Source organism: Mustela lutreola, chromosome 11 (assembly GCF_030435805.1).
Source record: "Mustela lutreola isolate mMusLut2 chromosome 11, mMusLut2.pri, whole genome shotgun sequence".
Lineage (NCBI taxonomy): Eukaryota > Metazoa > Chordata > Mammalia > Carnivora > Mustelidae > Mustela > Mustela lutreola.
In genome coordinates, this window is record NC_081300.1 from 89,955,054 (window position 1) to 89,980,014 (window position 24,961).

Genomic DNA, 24,961 nt, shown 5'->3' on the forward strand with positions numbered 1-24,961 from the left:
TAAATACAGAGCCTAGGAGTAAGGGCTCAGAAGGCATTTCTGGATTCGTTGTACAGCGCCTGATACACAGAAAGCGGTAAGTGGCAGTCGTGGATATCCCTGGACGAGGCTTATAAAACCCAGTGCAAAAGCATGGCTTCACTGTGCAGGGGTTCGAATTCCGCTGCCTCTTCTACCCAGCGAGGCGACCTCGGGCAAGTGACTTAATCTCTTTGTGCTTCAGCTTTCTTATCTGCAAAACGCGGACGACGGAGCGCGATCCTGCCGAAGCACTCCCGGGAGCACTGGGACCGGCAGCCGTGTCCACAGCAGAGCTCAGTCACGCCAGCCGGCCTGCGCCGCCAGGGGCACACGCCGTGGGGGTGCCCGAGCCCTCTGCCGCGGTCGCCACGGGCGTTCCCGGGGCCCGCGGTCGAGCCCCGCAGAGATCTGTACCCCCAAGGGGGCGGGGCACGGCGCCCAAGCGGGGGCAGCCCACTGCAGCCTGGTGTCGGCCGGGCGCCGCCCGCCGGGGAGCCGTGCCGCCCGTACTTCTTTCTCTCACTCTCGCTCTTCCTCCCTCTCCTGGCCGGAGGCTCCAGCCGCGCTCGGCTCAGCAGCGCCGCCCGCGAGCTGCCCGCGAGCCGCTGCCGCCGCTGTCGCCGCCGCCGCCGCCGAGGCTGCCGCTCCGGGCCCCTCCCCCGCCTACCCCTCGCCCCCCCCCGCGCGGCCGGCGCCCGTCACGTGACGCGGCGCCAGCCAATGGCGGGCCGAGCCGCGGTCGGCGGCCGCCATTGCTGTCAGAGCGAGCGAGCCCGGGGAGGGAGGAGAAGCGAGGCTGACTGGGGAGGAGGGGGGGGTGGGGGAGGAAGAGGAAGGAGGGGACGTCGCTCGGCTGCCGGGGTCGCCCGCTGGCTTCGTCCGCACCCCCCCCTTCGCGAGTTCGCGCTCCGCGGCGGCGGCGGCTCCGAGGCGGCGGCGGCGGCTCTGGGGCTCGCCTCCCCTCACGCGCCGGCGGGGGCCGAGGGGGAGTCGGTGGCTGGAGATAAACAAGGCGGCGGCGGCGGCGGCGGCTGAGGAACAGGGAAGGCGGAGGCGGCGACCGGCCCGCAGCGCCGGCCCGGGAGGCAGCGGCGGCCCTGAGAGGCGGGGAGGGCGCCGGGCCGCGCGGACAGCGCCCCCCGCCGCCGCCGGAGCCGCGGGAGCCGCCGCCGCCGCCCGAGCAGGAAGGAGCCGCGCGGCCGCCGCGAACCCCCCCGCCGGCCCGGGCCCGCCGCCCCCGGCGCGGCGTCGCCGCGGCGCCTCCCGCCCGCCCGCCGGCCCTCGCGCCCTCCCCCGGCGGCGGCGGCGGCCCGGCCGCCTCGCGCTCCCCGGCGAGGCGCCGCCGCCCGGCCCGGCCTCGCCTCGGACGCCTCGTTCCGACATGCCCCGCTCTGGCGGCCGGGCTCGCGGAGGATCATGACTGCGGCAGCGAACTGGGTGGCGAACGGGGCGAGCCTGGAGGATTGTCACTCCAACCTCTTCTCGCTGGTGAGTAGCCGGGCTGCGGGGAGGGGGGCTGAGCCGGGGGGGGGGTCCCCGACCTCCGCCGCCGACCAACTTTCTCCTCCCGCCGCCGGGACTTCGCCCCTCCCTCGCCTCTCCCCGCCGTTCGCCTCTCGCCGATTCTCCCCCTTTTGGATCGTCTCTCCCTCGCCTTGGATCCCATCCAGTGTTTATTTGGCTCTTTAAAAATCATTTGTGAGCGCGGCGCTCGGCGTGGAATTTGCATGTGGAAGTCTCAAAGCTGCGGATTCTGGGTCGCACTTCGAACGCCCACCCTCTGTTGCAATCACACCCCCCTTCCCCTCCCCTTCCCCCCCCTTTTTTTTTCCTAAATGTGGAAGGCTTTCCCTTGTGCTGCCCGCGCCCGCGATAAGCAGCCTTTTCCCCCCTTGTCGGATAGGCTGCCCGCCCGCCTTTTGAATTTTTTTTTTTTTTTAAATTCCATAATGACACCTACAATTTCGCCCGAAAACAGTTGATTGAATGCGATTGTGTCAGTAAAGGACTCTTGCATCCGAAGCTCCCGCGATTGTAAACATCGACAGCCGCCTGCCTCTCGGGGCTTACTACGCTGGAGAGCCGTAAAGCCATTGCACGGAGCCGACGGAAGGTGGAGAAGGCTTTTTCTTCTTTCTCTCCTCCTGTGTCTTTTAAAAACTGTTTTCTCTATCCTAACAACGAATCCACACACACACACACAAAAGCAACAAGCTGGGCGGTTTGATAACATCGCTTTTATCTACCTTCGCCTTTCTCGCGCTCTCTCTCTGATAATTGACAACTTTTCCTTCGGATTTGAATCGCCTGCCTTAATCTTGAAGCAGTTCGGGTGTCAATTGTTCTCCTGGAAGCCTGGCACCCGACGACGACGTCTAGATTCATCGAAATTAAAAATGTATAGGGCTCCGGCAACTCTTTCCTGGCGGTGCTGTGACATTTGGTGGTAAATGCCATCTTTGCTTTTTATTGGGTCGTATTACCTAGCTCTGAAAACATTCACCTTGTTAAACCTGGCGTTTAGGCTAATAATTGCAGTGCGTGGTCTTTAAATATGTGCTTTGTGCATGAGTTACTGTATGTATAGCTATGTGCCCGGGAGACTACGAATTTGTTTAAATATTGAGCAAAGATTTGTAAACAGATGTAAGGCAATTATGTTCCAAGCGTAGAATATAATTGGAAAATTGGCTGAACGGTTTGTTTAATTTAGCCTTTAGAAAAAAACCCCAACTTATTTTAAGTTATGTACCCTTTTTGGGGGGGGTTGTCTTTGGAGAACATGCATTTTGGAAATAGTTTTCTGTAATCTCTGCAGTAGATAGAAGCATTATTTCCTTTTAATCCTTGTTTACAGTTACACTGAATAAATAATTTAGTGTTCAAATTGTAATTAGTTACATTTAATTATGGGTCGGGGTCGGCATAGATGCCTTTTTTTTCCTTGAGACTGGTGGAGGAATACACATTCTTGCCAACTTTTCAAATGGAAGTGCTATTTTATTAAATATTTCCTTATGCACATGAAAGCATCAAAACACGTGATTTTTTACCCACAAAGACAGAGTGACATAATATCTGTGCTTTCACTGTAGTGTATAGATCAGGTTAATTTTTTTCTTTCAACATTTTTATTTAATCTTAAAATTAAAATCTTCAAATAATCTTTATTTAATCTTAAAATTCAGTTATACGTTTCAGTTCTTCCTTTTCGTACTGTGATAATTTTCCCTTGGTCTTTTGACATATGGGAATAGAATTCATTTTACCTCTTCTTTTCTCTCCCCTACAATATCATTTACTGTCAGTCAGATTCAGAGACTTTAATAGATTAGCAAACATATTGATTAAGGGGTATTTAAAATGGTTTTTGTTTGGTGGCTGGTGACCACATTGACACTTTAACAGGTAATTAAAATAACCAAGTAGACCAATATTAGTGAGGAGAGAGCCCCGAAATTACTATATATCATTCTGACTGGTAATGGCTTGTGTATATGTGGCTAATCTATATACAGTAGATTTTGTAGACCAATGAAACTATATTTATGTGTGTAGCCAGGCTTTAAGATATACAATTAAAAAAAAAATTTTTTTTTTTTTTTTAAGCTCAGGTAAGGATGATAATGTTAAAGAGATAAGATGCCTGAGATTCTTTTGGAGAACAAGCAATTTTATAGGAGAGGATTTTGTGTTTTATGACCAACTAGAGGTTTCTACTTTGGGTATTTCTCTCAACCTTTTCAAACCAGGAATTAAGTGTGTGTGTGTGTGTGTGTGTGTGTGTGTGTCGGATTACTCATTAGATGGCAACTTTGAAACGCAGAACTCAAGAAATTCCTGGGTTGACTTTTTTTTTTTTTTTAAGGACTGTAGAATGTCTACATTCTCTTGTATGTGGAGGGTGGAAAAGGTGCTTTTTTTTTTTTAAATTAAGAATCAGTTAAAAAGCGGCTGATAATATAAAGTTTTGCTCATTCAAATGCAGTTTTCCTTGAAAATCTGACACAGCAGGAACTTAGAATATTAAAAATATGTTGTCTGAAGTACGTTGTATGGAATAGTTAATTCCAAAGGAGATAAAATCATCTCTTGTTTAAAATAAAGCATGTGTTACAAGAACTCTTATGTCCTTAATAATAGCATGTATTTTTCTTTTTGGCCTGCAGTTTTTTTGAACAGAGAAAAGTACTGTTTATAGAGAATTTACCTAGACTCATATTAATGTGGATTGAAATATAAACTAGAGATTAAAGTTCTGTACCACAGTAATGATTCGCCCACTTTCTATTACCTTCAAGTGTTCATTGTGGCTTAGCAAAAGTAGATTGTGCAATCAACTGCTTTAAGATTTTTGTTCTTGTTTTGCTTTCTGATTTTCTACTGCATGTATCAAATTTCCCAAATTCTCTGTCACCCCCTACCCCCATTTCCTAATGGAAAAAGTGTCTTGGGTGTGTATGATATGGATGATTGTATGTGTTTCTTATTCTGCCTGTTGTGAGATCCCTAGCTCCTGCAACTGTTTTCTCATGCTATCCATCACATTTCTGGGAGACTCTTGTTAGATACTCACTCAGATATAATTCAGTTAAGTGCGTTAAATCTTGTCTTTTTGTAAAGTGTAACAGGGCACCCTATGGTGTATCAACCACCCTTGAGGGAAGACATAATTTCCAGATAGAAGTATATCTTTAGTTTTGCTTCTTTAGTTCTGTTTCTCTGTTGAGAGCATATGGAGGAGAGTGATTTTGTGTTCTTTAACTAGTTTTAAGTATATACTCTTTGATATGGTGCGACCTAATTCTTAAGTATGTGGATTCCACCTTCACATTGTTTTATTTGCTTAGACTCTTCCTGACTGTGGAGTAATTGGGTGATGATATCAAATTCTCCCTCTCTGAATTGAAACACACACACACACACACACACACACACACACACATATTAGTATATACTTCCTATGAAGGACCATTAATTCTGTGTATGAAGCTTTAATGTAATCTGTTGTTGACCTGCTCTCTTTTTTCTTAGGAGATTTATATTTTTGCAGAGAGAGAAGATAATGGTAAATATAGAAACTTTGGGATCTATTCTTTTGAGCTGGAACCAAATGTGGAGGGTTGTAAGTTGAAAATGAGCAAAAGGGAATGATTTCTCTCATCTTCTCAAGTGCCAAAATACTTACATAGGGTATTTTTTCATCCCAGTTGCCAATTTTAGTATCTAAACCTAAAGCATCTTATTTTCAGGATGGTTTATTTTCTTTAATGAAAATATTTATAATTTGCTAATGTATGTTTTCTGTTTAGCATTTTGTTGTTGGTAGCACATGGTGTTACAGTATTTATATATTTTTAATAGCAATAATTGCCACCCTGTAATAGTTGCCATATTAACCTCCAATTGCTAGTAAATATTTTTAAGTACATAATAGACAGCAATTTAAGGCATAGTGTAGCAGTTTACTGGACCGTTTTAAAGAGCCATTTGTACGTGTGATGAGTTCATAATTTTAAAGAGAAAATAATGTACCTAAGCCTTGCGTGCTGCAAAACTAATGTTGCTGTGTTACTGCTTGAAGTGCTCATGGAGAGGAAGTTAGGTTGGGACTCCTCCTTTTTTGTGAGGATGAAGGCCTTGAGGTGCCTTTAGGACTATAAGTGTTTATTGAGGTTATCCCAGGTGCTTATATAGCTTAGCATTTTCTTTGGAATGTTTTGGTCATTTTTTTCATGACTGTATTAGGTATTTATTTGGGAAAAAAAAATCTCTTAAGGCATTCTTTCAAATAACGTTAAGTTACAGTAGTGGAGTATATTAATTAGGTATGTAAAAATGGATTCATCTTTTTTGTTCACTGGCTAATTTAGCCTTGTTAACTGTGAGTTAATTGTATTCATCACTTTGAGAGATCCCCTCTTCTCTTGAGATTAATAAAGGATATACTCTGTCACCAGTTTGTATTACATGCTATAAATTAAGACAATCATTTGCAAAAGATAAGTACATTTTATAGTTATGTTTGCTAGATTATTTAAAATTGAGATGAAACTCAATGTAAATAGTAAAAGGATTGTTTATCTGGATTTTTTTTTTTAATGAACCAACTGTCAAAACTTTGATTCAGAGATAGACTAAATATTTTTCTGAAATGGTTTGACTTATTTTTGTTAGAACAGTAATGTTTCCTCCTTCAGTAGTAGAAGGTACTGATGTGTTTTTTTTTTTTTTTTTTTTCCTGAAAGTGGGTGATGTTTATTTCATAGAAACTAACCAGTGAGAGAGAGTATGGTTGAATATTGAGTATTATTATTACTGAACTGGGCATTGCTGCTATTAAAAATCAAGAAAAGGACTTTCTGCACTATTTTTATTAGTGCATTTATTTAAAAGTGTGTTTTGTGCTAATCTGCTTTATAAACTATTTGTGTTGCCAGTATTGGCTACCAGAATTTCTATTTTGTGTTTTTTTAAACATTCCTATTTTGAGAAATAACATTTAATGCCTTGCAAAGTGAGGTAATTAGGTAGCCTAAAAATGTGCTGTGGCGTATTGTTAAAAAAATTTTCTCACACACACAGACACACACGCACACACGTGCACGTTTGTTTCATAGGACTTGCTTAGAGTCTAGAGTTTTGGAATTAATCAATATTTACAATGTGTTCTTGGAATTTGGAACTTTTTTTCCCTCTTGAATCATTTTAACTTCTTTCTGATCCTGTTCAGATAATTTCTTTTTATAGTATGTGCTTTCATTGTTTATTTGAAAGATTTGAAGGTGTTAGCTTTGTTCTGTTGGGGGAATTCACTTCATTACATAGGGGAGATGATTTTCCATTAATCTTGGTAAATATTAACATAAACGAGGAATTGTAAATTCAGACTCATTTGCATGAATGAAATATGTATGCGTGCCCAATTTTTGTTTAGTATAAAGTCACTTATGTACATTACATAGTTTTCTATCTTGAGTTGCTATAAAAGTTTTAAATTTATTTAAAATGTGGTTGGTATTTATTTCCGACAATTCCCTTACTCTACTACAATGTCTTATTTCATTTTAAAGATCCATTTGTAGTAAAGATTAGATTTTATCCCCATAAATTGGCTATCATAGTCTTCTTTTAGGGGCGCCCGTTTTGCTTGCATTTATGTTAGCATGCTTTAGTTATGTTTGTTGGAATAAAGTTGTTTTCCTTTTTTGAGCTAATAAAATGTCTTTCAGAGTACATTTGGATTTGGTTCTGGAAAAAAAAGAATAAAGATGACTTTTAATTTTCTTTATTTTTAGATGAGAATTAGGAGAATCTGTTGTGTCTAAGGGAAAATGTTATGTCATTGGCATCTCCACACTCTGGTATAGTATGTGTATTTCTGAAACTTTGTTTTCTTACTCTTGGTGAATTGTAGAATCCTATTAAAACTGTATTTTTACTACTGTGAAATAGCACAGAGCCCTGGTTGACAGCATTCTACATTTTGTATTTTTTCCAGTACTGTGCAGTTCCATTACTGTTGAAGGAACCCCTGAGTTGATTATATTAAGATTTCATTTGTGTCTTTATTTTTCATAGTTTAAATTTGTAACTTTAACTTAAGAAATTGGGGGAAGATAAAGAGAATTAGGTAAACGTGCAGGTAAATATTCTTTTCTCCTTCATCACTGGGTCTCTTTACTGTAATAGTTGAGTCATAATTTGTTCTATATCACTGCATCATTTGGATATATTTTAAGACAATTGATATTTAAATTTGAGGAAATTATTTGTTTTAAATAAGATAATTGTGAAAAGAATTTTTTATAATATTGAGTGGGAATTTCAAAGATTGATCATCTAGAGGGTATATTAAATTCCATGAAAACTGTTTTGATTTTTTTCTCCCCAAAGGGCATTGACAAGTTTCTGAGGAAGTATTTTTGTCTAAGACACATGAAGCTTCCTCATAGAGTTCTACATTATTTCATTAAATAGGAAAGATGATTAAATCCATCTGGGTTTAATTTGAGAGCTAATAAGTAAAGTATTCAAAAGAGTATAATTGGTGTAAAAAACATTTTGTGTTGGCAATTCTCATGATTGAATTTTAATGTCCTAAAGAGAAATAGGGAAGAACATATGTATATCTCACTCAGGGAATCAGCTCCTAGTTAATTAATTAATTTATTTTTTATTTTTTATTTTTTTTGCATGTTTATATATGCCTGGTACAGTCCTACTCATCTTTTAAGTAGGTCAAATATCACCTCCTCTGTGAAGCTTTCCCTGACTCTCACTGGCAGTACTAGTCACTCTCATACCTTCTTCTGTGTACCTGTGATAAGCACATGAGGTTATATAGGGCACCAACCCTGTCTGTATCATCTTTGCATTCTCTTTAATAGTTAGGCCTTCATTAACCATTTGTTAAATAAATGAATTACTGGACAGCTGTTCTCTGTCTTATTCCTAAGGGAGTTCTCATTGCTCCTTCAGGTCCTGATCACAATTATGTTATTTTTCCTTGAACTTACATAGTTCTGTATTCTGAATATATGTTTTGTAGGCTATATGTACTGTGGCTTGGTAGTATTTTAGGTGTTTCTAACCTTTTTAAAAGATAATGTCAACTGATCAAGAGATGTGTGCTTATCATACATCAAAGGAATAGGAATTCAGTATTTTTCTTTAATGTGGTAGGTGACCTATAGATTTTGGAACCTGTTAGAGATTTTGTTTGGGACTTGATCTAGAATTTCTTCATTTTCATTCTTTGAGCTGTACTGTGGGTCTTTTGCTAAACCTTCAGTTTAGGATTACATTTCATGAGTCCAGCATAATGGGCAGTGAATGGTAATGGGGAAAATTAAGTGTATTCATGTTTTTTATTAGTAACTAACTAATCAGATCAAGTTGGTTGTGTTACGGTTATGTGCCTCAGTTTCTCCTTCAGTAAACGTTATGGAAATAAGAAGGAGGGCAGGAAATAAGAAAGATAATTTGAGTACCCTTTAAGGAAAGAGTAGTTTTTAATAGGAAGAGACTTCTAACAAATTATGACTCAGGTCAGAGAGTAGCCCTAGGTGGTTCACTAGGAAGTTGCAGTGGCAAAATTCATTGTTTTAAGTATGAAAGTTATGTTGTATTTGTAGTTGTTTTAGGGGGGGCAGAAGGTTAAATTGTTCTTGTGTCTTTCCTCACCAATAAGCCATTATTGAGAAGAAAAACCTGAATTTTATATTTGAATGTTCCAATTTTCCATTTGTATATATGATCCATAGTTGCCTGGTGTGTCTTTAATATGCTGAGTGATTTTACTGTGCCAACCCTAAGCTCTGACTGGCTGAGCCTGGAAATTGGACTGTGGCTCTTATTTGGTGGTTTAAGCTATTAATTCCTTGGCAGTTCCAGAGTGCTCTTTGAACTTTAAATAGCAGTTCTATTAACATTTTGAGATTTGTTTCAGGGAACGTCAGAAATAGTACTTAATAAATATCTTTTTCTTTTTAAAGACTAAATCATGTTTTAGTCTGACGTGCATGTCACAACCCTTACTATGTTTTGAACAAAGTATATATTTTCAACTACTGGCTAATTTCTATTTTCCATTTAATAATGCAGCAACATCTAAAAATATTGTTTAGACCTTGCTGAAGGAGTGAAGTCCCCTTACCTTCAACTGTAGTTTTTTTATTAATCAAGTGGAATATGAATAGAGTCCTAAGTTTTTATCCAAAGGTGTAGAATTTTACATGTAGGTGTTCTTTGGTATTCTGAAATATTTAAAAGAGCTAATTTCTGAGTTTTTTTCCATGTAAAAACAGCCTTCTGTTGCTACAAATGATTGTTAGCTTATTTATGTTGTGTTTTACTTGATTACTTGTGTTATTTATGGCAACATTTTTATGGGAATGAACTTATATTTATTGTTGCTGGTAGAATGTCAGGAGCACCTTTCCTCTGTAGTGCTGGCAGTCAGAGCAGGCACTCCCTAAAACCCTTTTTGGCCCCCTGCAGGGGGAGTGGGGACAGCCCAGCACCTAAACCCTTTTCTAGGTCTTGGAGAGAGGATTGCTATCAGAGAGAGAGGCTTGAAGAGAGTGTTGAGAGCTATAGATTGGCGCCCCCTCCCCCACCATGGGAAGAATTTTCCCTTCCCTTCCTGCTTCCTCTTTGATACACTTCTATTAAAACTTTGAGAGTTGTGGCAGGTCCTGTGATGTCAGGAAAGATTTTTGTATTTCTTTATCCTTTAGCTCTTCCTTACTTTTTTTCCTTCACTCACCAGCAGAGGTACGGTTTCTACTTGGTATATTGTGTGGTAAATCAGGACTTCTGAGCCCTAGTGAAATGAAAAAGAGAATTGAGGGTGAGATTGGAAGGGGTAACCAATAAACTACTATTTAGAAATGTTAATTTTTTATATGTTATATTTGAGAAATTTAGGACTTACAGAATTCATTTTTTTTTTAAAGATTTTATTTATTTGTCAGAGAGAGAGCACGAGCACACACAAGGGACAGAGTGGCAGGCAGAGGCCGAGAGAGAAGCACGCTCCCTGCCGAGCAATGAGCCTGATGTGGGATTCGATCCTAGGACCCTGGGATCATGACCCGAGCCAAAGGCAGCAGCTAAACCGACTGAGCCACCCAGGCATCTCCAGAATTCATTTTTTAAAAAAAGATTTTATTTATTTATTTGAAAGAGAGAGACATAGTGAGAGAGGGAACACAGCAGGGTGAGTGGGAGAGGGAGAAGCCGGCTTCTCTCTGAGCAGGAGCCCTATGATGTGGGGCTCTATCCCAGGACCCTGGGATCATGACCTGAGCTGAAGGCAGACCCTTAAAGACTGAGCCACTCAGGCTTCCCCAGAGTTCATTTTTGAATAATGTATATATATATTAGTAGTGATTAAAATCTGGCTTGGGCTTATAAAAGGAATAATGCTTTGATAATGTGGGAAAAAAGACCTACATATAATATTTAATTTCTAGGATGCTATATGATAAGTGCTGAGGAAGAGCATCACTAACAGATAGCATAGGACTTTGTAGCCAGAAAAACTCAGAAGGGGAGTTTATTAAAAGATTGTTTTTTATTTGTCAGAGATAGAGAGCACAAGCAGAGGGAGAAGCAGGCTCCCCTATGAGCAGGGATTCCCGAGACGGAACTCGATCTCAGGGCCTGGGATCATGACCCGAGTTGGAGGCAGACGCTTCACCGACTGAGTCACCCAGGTGTCCCCAGAAGGAGAGTTTTAAACTGGATCTTGAAGGAACTGCTAGAGAGAAATGGAAAGGACATTCTTTGGAAGCTCAGTTGATAATTCTGAGTCTGTCCTTGAGAATATTTACTGAAGTGGTATGTAGGAGAACACTTCTGATTTATGGTCTTGGTTTCTTTTGAAAATATTACAAAATGTTGAAATCCGGGGTGCCTTGGTGGCTCACTCGGTTAAGCATCTGCTTTTGGCTCAGGTCATGATCTTAGGGTCGTGGGTTTGAGCCCCATGTCGGGCTCCCTGCTCAGGAGTCTGCTTCTCCCTCTGTGGAGCCCCACCCCCCCTGCATTCACACACTCTTTCAAATAAATAAATAAAGTCTTAAAAAAAACTTATTGAAATCTTATTTTTGTTAGATGGAAAATTTGAAGTGTGGGCAGGCCAATTTGGATTAAGAAATGGTGTTGTTAAAATAATCAGTTTTCTAAAATAATTCAGTTCTGAACTTTAAAAAAACAGTGCTATATTACGCAAAATGCTAATGACTAAAGTGACAAATATTTCAGAAACTGGACAGACGTGAATCTTAAATGAGCAGATGGGATATGAAACTAAAAGCAGGAGATAATCCAAGATGATATAGAAACTATTATGAGAAATGGATTGAGGAAAAATAAGTGTGTTAAATGGTATTACATTTAATAATGTGCTTAAAATTAAAAGCCTTTCTAGGATTGCTCTCTTACATAGACAAACTAGAATTGTTGAACTCTGTAACCCATCCTTCTTTAACTTTTGTGCATTTTTAAAAAATTTGATTTTGGTCCAGGATCACTTCTCATGAAGCCTAGATATTTAAGTCATGAATGTGTATGTTATGTATGCTCTACAGTTGATTATAATTTGCTTTCTCTGCAATAAAAATAAAGAGGATACGATTCTCGGAGATAGTCATAGTGGACCTTGAAGGGACGAGGTAAGGAGTGAAAGATGAAGTTTGCTATTTGGATGGCAGCATACTTAGTTGAAATTTGACTATTGAGGATAGACTCTGGATTCTGGTGGGTTGCAGAATGAGTGAATGGGGTACACTTTTCAGCTGAAGAAGCTTGATTGTAAAGCAAGCAGGGATTTGGGAGTGGTAAGGGAAAGAGATTAAAAGGTAGATTGAAAGAAATTTTTTAGAATGCAGGAGCCTCATGTGGACTTAGGAGCAGCAATAGTGGAGGGGCAGAAAGAGAGATGTTTGATAGAAGAAAAGTTGTTAGTTAATGAAAGGAGTCTAGCAGGAGTTGCTAGTAAGAACCCAGGCAATGGCTAGGATTAGTGCTAGAAAAGAGTAAGACACCTCTTCAAAGATGGCGAGGATGTAGATTGTGATTAAGTGTCAAGGAAGAGGGGACAGTCTTAGTTGTAGCTTGAATGCTTTTCAGATTCAAAGATGAAATGTATTGAGCTAAGAATTTTGCATTTTACTTGATGTGCGTGTGGTTATCAGCCATCATTTTATTTTCCTTTAATGGCCATTTTAAGTAGGTCAGATGTTATCTTCTTAATTTGTACACTTAATTATAAAGCTAATTCTGAGCTAGTCACACTAGAATCGACATACATCTGCCCAAATGAGAAGTGCTCTTCTTAAAGTAAGCCCCCTTAAATTGTATCAAATACCATTGCTGTTGTCCATATTTTTCTGGTTCTTTTTCTCTGGAGTTTCTTTTATAGTTTAGTCAGCCACTCCAGAAAATCTTATTTTAAAGGATGCCTCTTCCATCAGTATCTTCTCTTCTCTCTCTCTAATTTTGCTCCAAATTGTTGCCCAAGTCAGCAATTTAGTACCTTATGATGGGGTTCTTACTGATGATGAGCAAAAATCCTGGAAAAGAACTCCACTTTTGGATATATGGCATACATATATTGTAGATGTGTGCTAAGAATTCCTGCCCTGCTCGTATATAACTGCCTCCAGGTTCTGAGTCTAGTGGTTCAATGTATTTTGTTTTCAATGAAAGCTGATTTTAATTTAGTGGTATATTAATTGTTTCAGTGAAGGTGATTTTAATTTAGTGGTACATTAATTGTTAAGACTGGATATTGGGACAAATTAAGTGGAGGTGGGATTTTCGCTCTTTGGGGATCAAGGCAAATTATAAAGGGAGAGTAAAATTGAGTAGAATTGTAGTTATACCTTGTCGGTCTAGCGAAGATCAAATACCGTCCTAAGGTCCATTTTTAGTGAGACTGAAGTAATGATTAAGAAAAGCCTTCGGATAAATAAAAAAAAAGTATCCTGTTGAGATAATCTCTTAAAATTTTAGCAGAAAGTTGGAGACTAAGATTTTTACCCTGCCTTTTACTGTTGGTTTACTCATTTGAGACTACCCAGTATGCCATCTTGTATTCCATAAATGCTCTTTAGCAATTCTTCCACTGGTGAAGATTAGGACAAAGAGCACTCATATGTATTTAGAATTTCACCCTCTTGTAGTCTGCCTTAGTATTCAGTGGAGGGGAGGTATAGAGGGTGTTCTAACTGTAACAGTCGTGCCTATATTAATTGTTTAGATTACAAGTTGCAGTGGCAAGTATTTTCTATTTTTGGATTCAGGAATATAATGAAATTTTTCTCAGCTTTATTTTTATGTTTTTCATGGTTGAATTTATAATTCTCTTTTTAAGTTTTTTTCACATTAAAGAAAAGAAATTGAGGGGACACTGGATGGCTAACTCAGTTAAGTGTCCGACTCTTGATTTTGGCTCAGGTCATGATCTCAGGGTTTTGAGAGTGAGCCCCATGTCAGGCTCTGTGCAGGCTGTGGAGCCTGCTTAAGTTTCTCTATCCCCCTTCTCTTCTCTCCCCCCTCTAAAAAAAAAAAAAAAAAAAAAAAAAAAGGAAGGATTGAAGTCTTTTGAGAAAATGTGGTGTTGTAATTCTAGAGCTATAGATATTTTAGGAACATTTACTTAAATGATAATTATTCTCAACAACAGGTACTTTTTAGTTTTACACATTTGTAAAGCACCTGAGCAGTTTAATATTTAGAGGTTATATCAGAGCATAAATCTACATACCAGCTGCTCAAGACCATAAATATTTATCTTTTGAAATATAAGTTCCTAACCAAACTTTACTTACTAAAAACATTTTAAAAAATATGTTGGTTTACATACAAAATGAAATCATCTGTGTAGATTGAATCAAGTGTGCTGATCCCAAATAGATTAAATTCATTATATGTCTGTAAATTACTAGAGAGAGAGAGATTTGTATGAAAATGATATTTTGTTGCTGTTTGGTGATACCGTGGTGAAACTGAGCTTTGTAACCCAGACAGATGGTGCTATTCTTGAATCTGTCTGCAAGATCCTATAACATTTAAACAGTGGTGTGATTCTTATGAGAACCCATATTTTGATATGTGTAAGCTAATAAACTGATTTCTTTAGTAAATTTTATAAATTTGAGCTGAAAAAGATTTATTTGTTCTTAGGAAAGTCTTCTCCTGAATCTGTTAAGATAAATAGCTTATTTTGGTAGTTTCTTTAGTAATCTCAAGGAATATTCTAGATGGAAAAATGAATGAAACTCACTAAGGAGGCACTTATCTTCTAAAGGAGCTTTGCGTTTGTTGCCAAACTTTCTCATATGGTAGATGTGATACACTGTTAAGAATCCAAAGAGCTGACTTTGACATATTCCAGAAACTCTGAGAAATTTGGTATAATATATGTTAACGTTCATTTTAGAAAGTAACTGTTGATTTATATTCCTTGTTACCCACCTTACATTTTTATATTGGAATTGAAAATAGAAATGTTTTAAACACTTCAACCTAGTTTTAAAAAATTATGTCGATAGAACTTTAGCCACTTTGTAAAAGTTTGATTTCAGTGGTAATAATGTATGGTTGAGATGAATAAGTTTGTCAGTTATATAAATAAAATGTATGTCACCCAACAACATTTTGGGACATCTTGTCAATTATTCTTTCATTAGGTATACTTTTTATTTAATGCCTAGTCTGTAGTAGAGGGGAAAGAAGACTGAAAGGTGATGTTTGATGCCAGATCGGATGACATGAAGAAGCTGGAAGTTTATTCTGTATGCACTTGGGGAATGCCTGAAAGATTTTAAGGAGAATAATGACATGATCAGATGGATGTTTCAGAGAGAGAACTCATGTGGGCTCTGTGGAGTGTAGATTGTAATAGGGAGAAACCAAAGGCAGAGAGAAGGCTCCTAGGGTAGGCTAGATGTAAGAAATCATGCAAGGCGAGTAGGAGCAGAAAGAGATAATAAATGGATCAAGTGATATTTTGGAGGTACTTCTGATAGGACTTGGTGACCAATTACATATGTCATGGGAGAGGAACCAAATGGCAAACAGATGTGTTCTTTCTTGGTCTTACGGCATTTGCATTCTTGTGCATGTAAAATGAGGAAGAGTTGGAAGCATCTATGTGCTATAGCTGTTAGCAGAAGACTTAGGCTTTGATCACAGGTATACATTTATGAAAGTATTCACTGAGCCTGGTCTTTGCTGTTAGGTCCTACAGAACTCAAAAAGCTTTAAAATAATTATGGACAGGATCTTGGGGCAAAAGGGCAGGTTTAGAGAAAAGAAAGTAAAAAACATTTACATCTATAACCTGCCTGTTTTCAGATAAGATTTGAGGTAGTGAGAGGAAGAGTTCTTTCTGAAGTTGAGGAGTGAGATTTATAAGAGGAAGGATGGGGAGAAAAATGTGGGGAAGAATGGAGAAGGCAAGGCTGGTAGGGTGGATGGAAACGGGCCTTTGGAGAGGTGTGGGTGGTGATGGAGGTGGAATGAACACTTTGGCAGAGGAAGAGCTCATGAAACTTTGATGATCAGAAATGGGCATGGAGAAACCCTGACGGGAAGAAAGAAAAAAAGGTGTGTGGGGGGGTACCCTGACAGCAGTGGGCTTTAGCCACATAGCCTTTGTTACATAGAGCCTTTGCTTCTAATAGGGGTAAGCTCAGGAAGCAGATTACATATTTTCTCTGCAAATCTGTTTTGGGATGTTTTCCTTGAGTTTTTTAAAGGTTTTGGTTACATTTCATATTGGTGATATTTTTGGTAGGAGGAGGAGATAGACTTGTAACCCTGGTTTTCTTCTTGCCTTCGTGTAAATTGCCAATTTGTAGGAATTGGTGTAGTGGATAGAATAGAGAAGATATTTGTGAAGACTCCAAACAGTATGTGTCTTTGGTGTCTCCCTCATTCTGACTTTTGAGTTCTTTTAAATTTTTATTTCTGCCCTTCTGTTTTTGTTCCCTCAGTACTTAGCTTTCTGATTGTATGATATTTTTATAGGTCTTAAGAGTGTGATTGTTATGCCATGTCGTATCTTTACCTCGCATTTTGGGGAAAGTTTTCCCTTCCTCTGTCCCTCTCTGCTGGTCCCTCCATACCTCGTTGCTTTTTCAGCACATTCCTGGGCTCTCTGGACTGTGGAGCCTTCCCTGCCAGGGCTGTACTTTTACTTGGCAGTGCCAGTTGTCAGTGAAAGCTCTAAAATGTACAATGCACTTCAGAACTCTTTGATGTAATCTCCTTGGTGTAGTGGGGATCCTCTCCTGTTGTTCTGAGTGCACTTACTGGCACAGTGTGTACTATCCATTGTCAATTGGCTGTAATTCATACAGCCTTCCCATGTGGGTAGATTTTTTCACTTGGCTACCCTGAAGGTGGAGAGTTGGCTTTCTTGCAGTTGTCACTTTTCTTTAATTTCTCTCCAAGTGAGGTAGTAGTTAATGAAATATGAAATATTTCCAAGAAATGTAGCTTCCAAGAAATTAAAACTTATAAAAAATGAAAACAGTCCATTAGATCAGATTTACCCCAGCTCTTCCATTCTTGTTAATGTTCCCTTTTTGTGTATGTAGAGGTAATCACAATATAAATATAGTTCCTCATTCAGCTGAATTCACTCACACATTTTCCATGTGGTTACAGTTTTGTAGTTATAATTTTAAAAGAAAAATTATGTATTTATATATTTAATAAAAATTATGTAATTAGTTTCAAATTCAAACAATATTCAAATAATAAAACATGAAGGTTCCCTGTCACCATGGGGAGGTAACTACCAGTAGTTTAATTTTCATCATTCCAGAGTTTTTCTTTCACATATGTTTGTGCATATACATATGCAGTTCCAAAAATTTTTTATTAAATATGAGTACATAAAAGTAGTATGTGTAAATCACATAGAAAGAATCTTCATGACACAGTGAACACCCATGTGCCTGATACCCAAAGTAAGAAAAAGAACATTTTATCCTTTGCATAATCCTGTGCTGCCCTTCCCTTCCCATTCTTCCTTCTCCCTTCAGAGGTTAACAGCTATCCTGAATTTTATGTTTATCTTTCTGTATTTTTTTTCTTTTATTTAAGTAGGCTCCACGCCCAGTGTGGAGCCAAATACAGGGCTTGAACTCACTACCCTGTGATCAAGATGTACACTTGAGATCACGTGTTGGACGCTTACCTGACTGAGCTGCCCAGGCCCCCCTATCTTTCAAAAATTTCTTACTTATTTTATTATTTTACTTTTTTAAAGATTTAATTTGTCAGGGAGAGAAGGAGCGCACACGAGCAGCGGCGTTGGCAGGCTGAGGGAGAAGCAGGCTCCCTGGTAAGCCAAGGAGTCTGATGTAGACCCTGGGATCCTGACCTGAGCTGAAGGCAGATGCCTAATCAACTGAACCACCCAAGCATCTCTCTTTGTGTATTTTTAAAAAAGTTTTAATTATGTATGTTTAGGATGTGTGTATATATATAGTTTTGCATGTTTTTGAGCTTTTTATAAATGGAATATACTATATTCTTTTGCAACTTGCTTTTTTAGTTTAATACTATGTTCTAACAATGTGGACTTAAAATTCACTCCTACACCTGTTTGTGCATTCTGTTGATGATAGGCATATTTATGGATTAAAAAAATCATGGGGGATAATTCTCCAGCTTCTCCTGTAGCATGCTTTTTCTGCTTAATAGTGTCTGAAGATACTGTAATAAGTCAGCAAATTTAGATATACCTGATTTTTTTTCTATATTTTTTTTAACAGTTGGTATTCTGCATTATAGGATGGATGCACTATTGCTTGACCATCAGCTATGAGAAACATCATTTCACTTTTTTCTGAGCCAGTACAGTTATGCATTAAATTTTGATATAGTCAAACATTAAAAAAAAAAAAAGTGTCAGTTTTACATTCCTGTGGGCAATATGTAAATGCCCCATATCTTCTGTCCTTGCCTCTAATGAAACTTACTTGAATTTTTTCTACTCTTGTGTATGAAATAATCTCAGTATGGTAGTTTTCAGTTCCTTATTTTTAATGAGGTCATGAGCATCTTTTCATATATATGGGTATGCATATTCTGTGGTTTTCTTATTTTTTAAAAGCTATTAATCTCTAAAAAACCTTTTTGTTTTCCTGTTTAAAATTTCCATGCGTTCACTAATAGGAATCTGTATTTCAAGTCAGATCTTAAATGTTATACACATTGTTAGAGCTTTTGCTGTTTCGAAAAGTGCTTATTAATTGCCTGAAACTGTCTAGTTGCTTGCCAGCTACATGCATTTTTCTCATCAAGGTGCTGATGAGGTAGTACTGTTCCCATGTTTCAGATAAAAAAACTGAAGCAAGAATTTTAACTCATGTAACCAGTATGTCAGTTTAAACAGCCAGCAGATGATGGAGCTGTCTCTGACTTCAGAGCCCAAACGCACTTAACCATTGTGTACGTATTGTATGCTCTTTGTTCTCCTATCTAAATCCTTGAAGGGCTTCTGTGAAGCTCTTCTTAGCTCTTCCAAGCATTATTGGACTCTTTCTTTTCTGAGCCTTTTAAAAATTAACAGTGTAGACCATATAATATAGTGCAGGTATGAAGGTAGAAATCACTGGAGCATATAGATTTGCCTGAGATTAGTGGAGTGATAATACAGTTTACAATTTTTTAAAGATTCATCAGAGATTAATGGAGTAATAATGCGGCTTAAAATTTCTTCCCACAGATAGGGAGATATATTTTTTTTCTTTTAGAATGCTTTATTCCAAATTGAGGAATCATTTGGAAAATGAAAAAGTAGGATAGTTTATTGTTTTGATCAATGACTGGGGCAAGATAAAAACCTAGGTAACTGCATAGTCTCAAAAAAAAAAAAAAAAAAAAAGAACTTATAGGGGCTCCTTGGTGGCTCAGAAGGTTAAGCATCCAACTCTTGGTTTTGGCTCAGGCAGTGATCTTGCAGTGGTGAGATTGAGCCCTATGCTCAGTAGGAAGTTTGCTGGAGATAACTGCTCCCCCCTTCTCTCTCAGATAAATAAATCTTAAAAAAAATGTATCACCTCACTAAAAGTCATTTAGTTTTTAATTTTTATTTATTTTTTATTTTTTGTTAAAGATTTTATTTATTTGACAGATCACAAGTAGGCAGAGGCAGGCAGAGAGAGAGGGGGAAGCAGGCTTCCTGCTGAACAGAGAGCCCAGGACCTTGAGATCATGACCGGAGTCAGAGGCAGAGGATCAACCCACTGAGCCACCCAGGCGCCCGCAAAAGTCATTTAGTTTTTTAAAAATAAAAGAGCTAGAATGCTCAAACCAAAAATGACTTACGATAGTACCACAATCATGTGTTTGTTAAAAGCTAGAGAAATAGCTTAAACAAGACAGAAGTTAATTTCTTTTTTATATGTAAGCCTGGAGGCAGGCATTTAAGAGCTGGTTTGGTCCTGTCTGCGTCAAGTGTCCCAGGCTTTTCTTGTTACTCCCTTGTCTTTAGTTTATCACAAGTAGTCGCATATTGTCCAAGATGGTTGTTCAAACTCTAGTCATGGTGGTGGTATTCTGGATTGGAAGGAGTAGGGAAGGTAGGAAGGACACACAAAAAATCAACCCAAAATTAACTCCTCTTTTTTAAGGAAACGTCTTCCAATTTCCTTGTAACACTTCTAGCCATATCAAGGAAGTTTTAAGGAAGCATGTTGTTTGCCTCAGTAATAGAGAATGTATGTTACTACGGAGTAAGGAGCCATTCATGTTTGGGTAGCCAACTAACAATGTCTGCTATGCAGAGAAATGATAGAAATTATTGTCTGTAGTCTGTTATTGCAGTTGGACGAGAAATCATCCTGATGACTCTAATGAACTTCATTAAATAATTCAGTTCCCAGAAATTTCACAAGAGTTCTCTTTTAGTTAAGGTTAATAAATATAAATCATTAACCAGTGTTCTAATGTACTTAGGTGTGAAAATAATTTTTTCAAAAACATTGCATACTTTCTAAAAGAGATTCATAGTTACAAGATGATACATAGAGTTACAAGAGATACATAGAACAAGATGGTAAGATGATATTTTGGCTATATTAAAAATAGGGGGGTTTTTTTTGAGAGATTTTCCCCCCTGAATTCTTCCATTAGTATGTAAAGTTTTTGATTATAGAGGTATAATTTACGTACAATAAAGTGAACCCATTTTAAGCAAGTAAGTACAGTTTCATGGGTTTTGACAAATGTATACTTATGTGAAGAAACCACCGCTGAAATCAAAATAGAAAACATCTGTGATGTATCCGCATTTCCAGATAACCACTATTCTGTTACTGTAGATTCATTTTGTCTTCTAGACTTTTTTTAATGGAATCATATGGGATAGTGTTTTGTGCCATGCCTCCTATTGTTATGTGAATAGGTTATTCTTAATGCTGAGTCGTAATCTCTTATATTGATTTACCACAACTTGCTTACTTATGTGGGAAACTGGGTTCACTCTATAGAGAAATGTTAAACTTTTAAAATACGGTTGTATGGTTTTACATTTCCACCAGTTGTATGAGATTTCTAATTGTGATTCCAGGGTAACCAAGATTTTCTGTCATTTTTTTTTTTTTCAGAAGTTCTGTAGTTTTAATTGTTAGGTTTAGGTCTGTGATCAAGTGATCCATTTTGTGGGTTTTTTTTTTTGTGGCGTAAGGTAGGGGTTGAAATTCTTTTGGTATGTGGGTATCTAGTTGTTCTAGCATTATTTGTTGAAAAGAGTGTACTATTCTCATTGAATTACCTTGGCATCTCTGTCAAAAATTATTTGAATATATTGGATATATGTGTCTATGTTTATGCATAAGTTTATTTCTGGATTTTATATTCTGTTCCTTTGATCTGTATTTCTCTTATGCCAATAAAACACTGTTATGAAATTTATAGTATGTCTTGAAGTCTGGGCAAATTCTCCAACTTTGTTCTTTTTCAAAATTGTTTTGGCTCTTCTGGGTACTTTGCATTTCTGTATAAGTTTTAGAATCAACCTGTCAGTTTTTCATAAAAGTTCCTGCAGGGATATTATTGTAATTTCACTGAATCTGTAGGTCAGATTGGGAAGAATTGACCTGTTAACAATTTTAGATCTTCCAGTTCTTGAACATAGTCTAGCTTCCTTTTTTTTTTTTTAGGATCATTAATTTTTATCAACATTGTTTATAGTTTTTGGTATACTGGTCTGGAGCACATGTTATCAAATTTATCCCTTAGTAGCTCATATTTTTCAATGTTTTTTTAAATGGCATTATTTAAAAAATATTATTATATATAATATTATTATTTATAATTAATATTTAAGTAATACATAATATGAAATATTATTAAATATTGAAATTTTGAAATATTTCAAAATATTATTTCAAAATATTATTTCAAAAATATTATTTCAAAAATATTCTACCTTTTCATGCTAATGTGTAGAAATACAATTAAGTTTTGTACTGCAACTTTCCTAAACTCCATTATTAGTTGTAGTATCTTTTTTGTAAAGTCCTTGAAATTTTGTAAATGTACATGATAATGTCTGTGAATAAAGATGGTTTCATATCTTCCTTTCCATTTCTGTGCCTTTTACTTATTTTTCTTGCTTTATTCCGTTGGTTAGGACATAAAGTTACAAAGTTGAATAGCACGATGTACCTCTTTGCTTTATTACTCATCTTAGGTGAGAAATGTTCAGTCTTTCATTATTAATTGTGATGTTAGCTGTGGTTTTGAACATCTTTTTAATCAGGTTGAGGAAGTTTCCTTTAATTCCTGGTTTACTTAGTTTTACCATAAATAGGTGTTGATCTTGTTAAATGTTTTTCTGCCTCTATTGAGATGATTATAGGCTTTGTTCTGTTAATATGAGGGATTTTATTAATGGGTTTTTTAACTAGTTTGATTCAGTTGCATTGATGGTAAACCTGAATTTCCAAGATATACTCTATGTGCAGGGTGTGTTACAATTTTTATGTATTGTTGGATTGGACTTTGTTAATATTTTGCTAATGTTTAAAAAAATTTATGTTAATGAAAGGTCACATGTAGATATTCTTACGATGACTTTGTCTTTTTTTGGTAATGCTAGTCTCATAAATGATTTGGGAATTAGCTCCTTCTCTGTGTTCTGAAAGAGTTTGTATAGGGTTGTGTAGTATTTCATTCCTAATATTTGATAGAATTCGTTAGTGAAGCCATCTTGGCCTTGGAGAATACTTTGTAGGAAGGTTTTAAATTGTGAATTCCATTTCTTTAATAGAGGGCTATTCAGATATTTAACTTTTTTTTTTCCCCAAGTTTGGTAATTCTCTTGAAGAATTTGTCCATGTAATCTAAGTAGTTGTATTTATTGGCATTAGGTTGCTTATAATAATTCCATTATCTTTTCAGTGTATTTAGGATGTGAAATAATTCCTCCTTTTTTATTCCTGTTGTTGGTAATTTTTTTTTTTTTTTCCCCCTCCTGATTAACCTTGTCTGTTTTATTGACTAAAAAAAACAACAGGGGGGCACCTGGGTGGTTCAGTTGGTTAAGCATCTGCCTTCAGTTCAGGTCATGATCCCAGGGTCCTGGGATGGAACCTTGCATGGGGTTCCCTGATCAGTGGGGAGTCTGCTTCTCCCTCTGCCCCTACCCCCTGGTTGTGTTCCCCACACCCCTCAAATAAATAAAATCTTTAAAACAAACCAACCAACAGACAAAAAACCCAAAACAAAAACAACAGCTTTTTACTTTACTGGTTTTCTGTGTAGTTAGTCTGTTTCATATTTCATTTATTTCTGCTCTCTTCATTATTTTCTTTCCTCAGTTTACCTTTGGTTTAAATTATACTTTTAGCTTCTGAAGGGAGAAGTTTGGAGCAATTTTATATATCTTTCTTTCTTTCTACTATAAATATGAAAGCTACAGATTTTTCTCTAAGCAACTGTTTTACTTGTACGCTATACATTTTTGTATATTTTGCTTTCATAATCAGTTCAAAACATTTTCTACTTTCCCTTATGATTTTCTTTTTGTCTTATGTGTTGTTTAAAGGTATTATTTAATTTCCGGATTTTGTGGGGGGAAAGGAAGTGTTTTTGTGACTTTCAAATTCAAATCTATTCAGAAATTTCAATTTTAAAAACTATATTGGGGCACCTGTTCAATGGCTCAGTTGGTTCAGTGGCTGCCTTTGGCTCAGGTCATGATTTCAGGGTCCTGAGAGCAAGCCCCACATTGGGCTCCCTGCTAAGTGGGGAGTTCGCTTTTTCCTCTCCTTCTGGTGCTCCCCCCACTTGTGTTCTCTTGCTCACGTGCACTCTGTCTCACAAATAAATGAATAAAACCTTAAAAAATATGGTATTGATAATTGATAATTGATTTTGGATCAGCATATGCTTTCTGTTGGTGAGTGTTCCATATGCATTTGAAAAACTTGTGTATACTGTTGAGTGTATTATCATTATTATTATTTATAAATGTCAGTTTGGTATGTCGGTTGATAGTATTCATATTTTTTATACCTTATTGATTTTCTGTCTACTCTTTCTATCAGTTGCTGAGAGGAGGCATGCTGAAATCTTTAATTATAATTCTGGATTTGTCTATTTCTCCTTTTAGGTCAGTTTTTGCTTTTTTTTTTTTAATCAGTTTTAACATCAGTTTTTGCTTTATATATTTTGAAGTTTTGTTGTTAGATGCGTGCACACTTGGGATATATGTCTTCTTGAAGAATTGACAGTTCTCTCATTACAAAATTTTCTTCTTTATTCCTTTATAAGCCTCTTGGAGTCCACTTTGTTATTAGTCTAGCCATTTTAGGTCCCTTATTATTTGTATTATAACTTGTCTTTATATATAAAGTGCATTTCTTATAGGCAATATATACTTGGGCATTTTAAAATTTTACTTATTCTAAGAATTGATGTATTTTACTTGTAATGGTCAGACTCTTTGTGTTTAATGTAATTGATGATTGTGTTTAAGTCTACTATCTTGGTATTTTCCCTCATCTATCCCATCTATTCTTTGTTCCCTTTTTTATCTTTTCCTGCCTATTTTTATGATTTTTTTTTTTTAAGATTTTATTTATTTATTTGAGAGAGGGAAAGAGAGAGAGAGCGTCAAGCATAAGCCCGGGAGGGGGGGGGGAGGTAGAGGGAGAAGTGGACTCCCTGCTGAGCAGGGAGCCAGAGGTGGGGCTGATCCCAGGACCCTGGACTTAAGGACCTGAGCCAAAGGCAGATACTTAACTGACTGAGCTATCCAGGTGCCCCATCCTGCCTGCTTTTGGATTATTTGAGTGTTTTCTTATGATTCAATTTTATCTTCAGTACTGGCATCTTAAATAAACTCTTTTACTTTTTAGGTACTGGTCAAGGGCATATAATATCCACCTTTAAGTTATCA

General features: G+C 37.8%; 1 protein-coding gene across 2 annotated transcripts in view; it reads left to right on the forward strand.

The window, feature by feature from the left end:
• The first annotated feature begins 1,336 nt into the window (after positions 1-1,336).
• MED13L (mediator complex subunit 13L) overlaps positions 1,337-24,961 on the forward strand; it is a 294,362-nt gene continuing 270,737 nt past the window's right edge. For both annotated transcript variants that reach the window (XM_059139468.1, XM_059139469.1), the window contains exon 1: positions 1,337-1,509. In XM_059139468.1, coding sequence (XP_058995451.1) covers positions 1,438-1,509 — 72 coding nt within the window. In that variant the 5' untranslated portion in view covers positions 1,337-1,437. The remainder of the gene's footprint in view (positions 1,510-24,961) is intronic.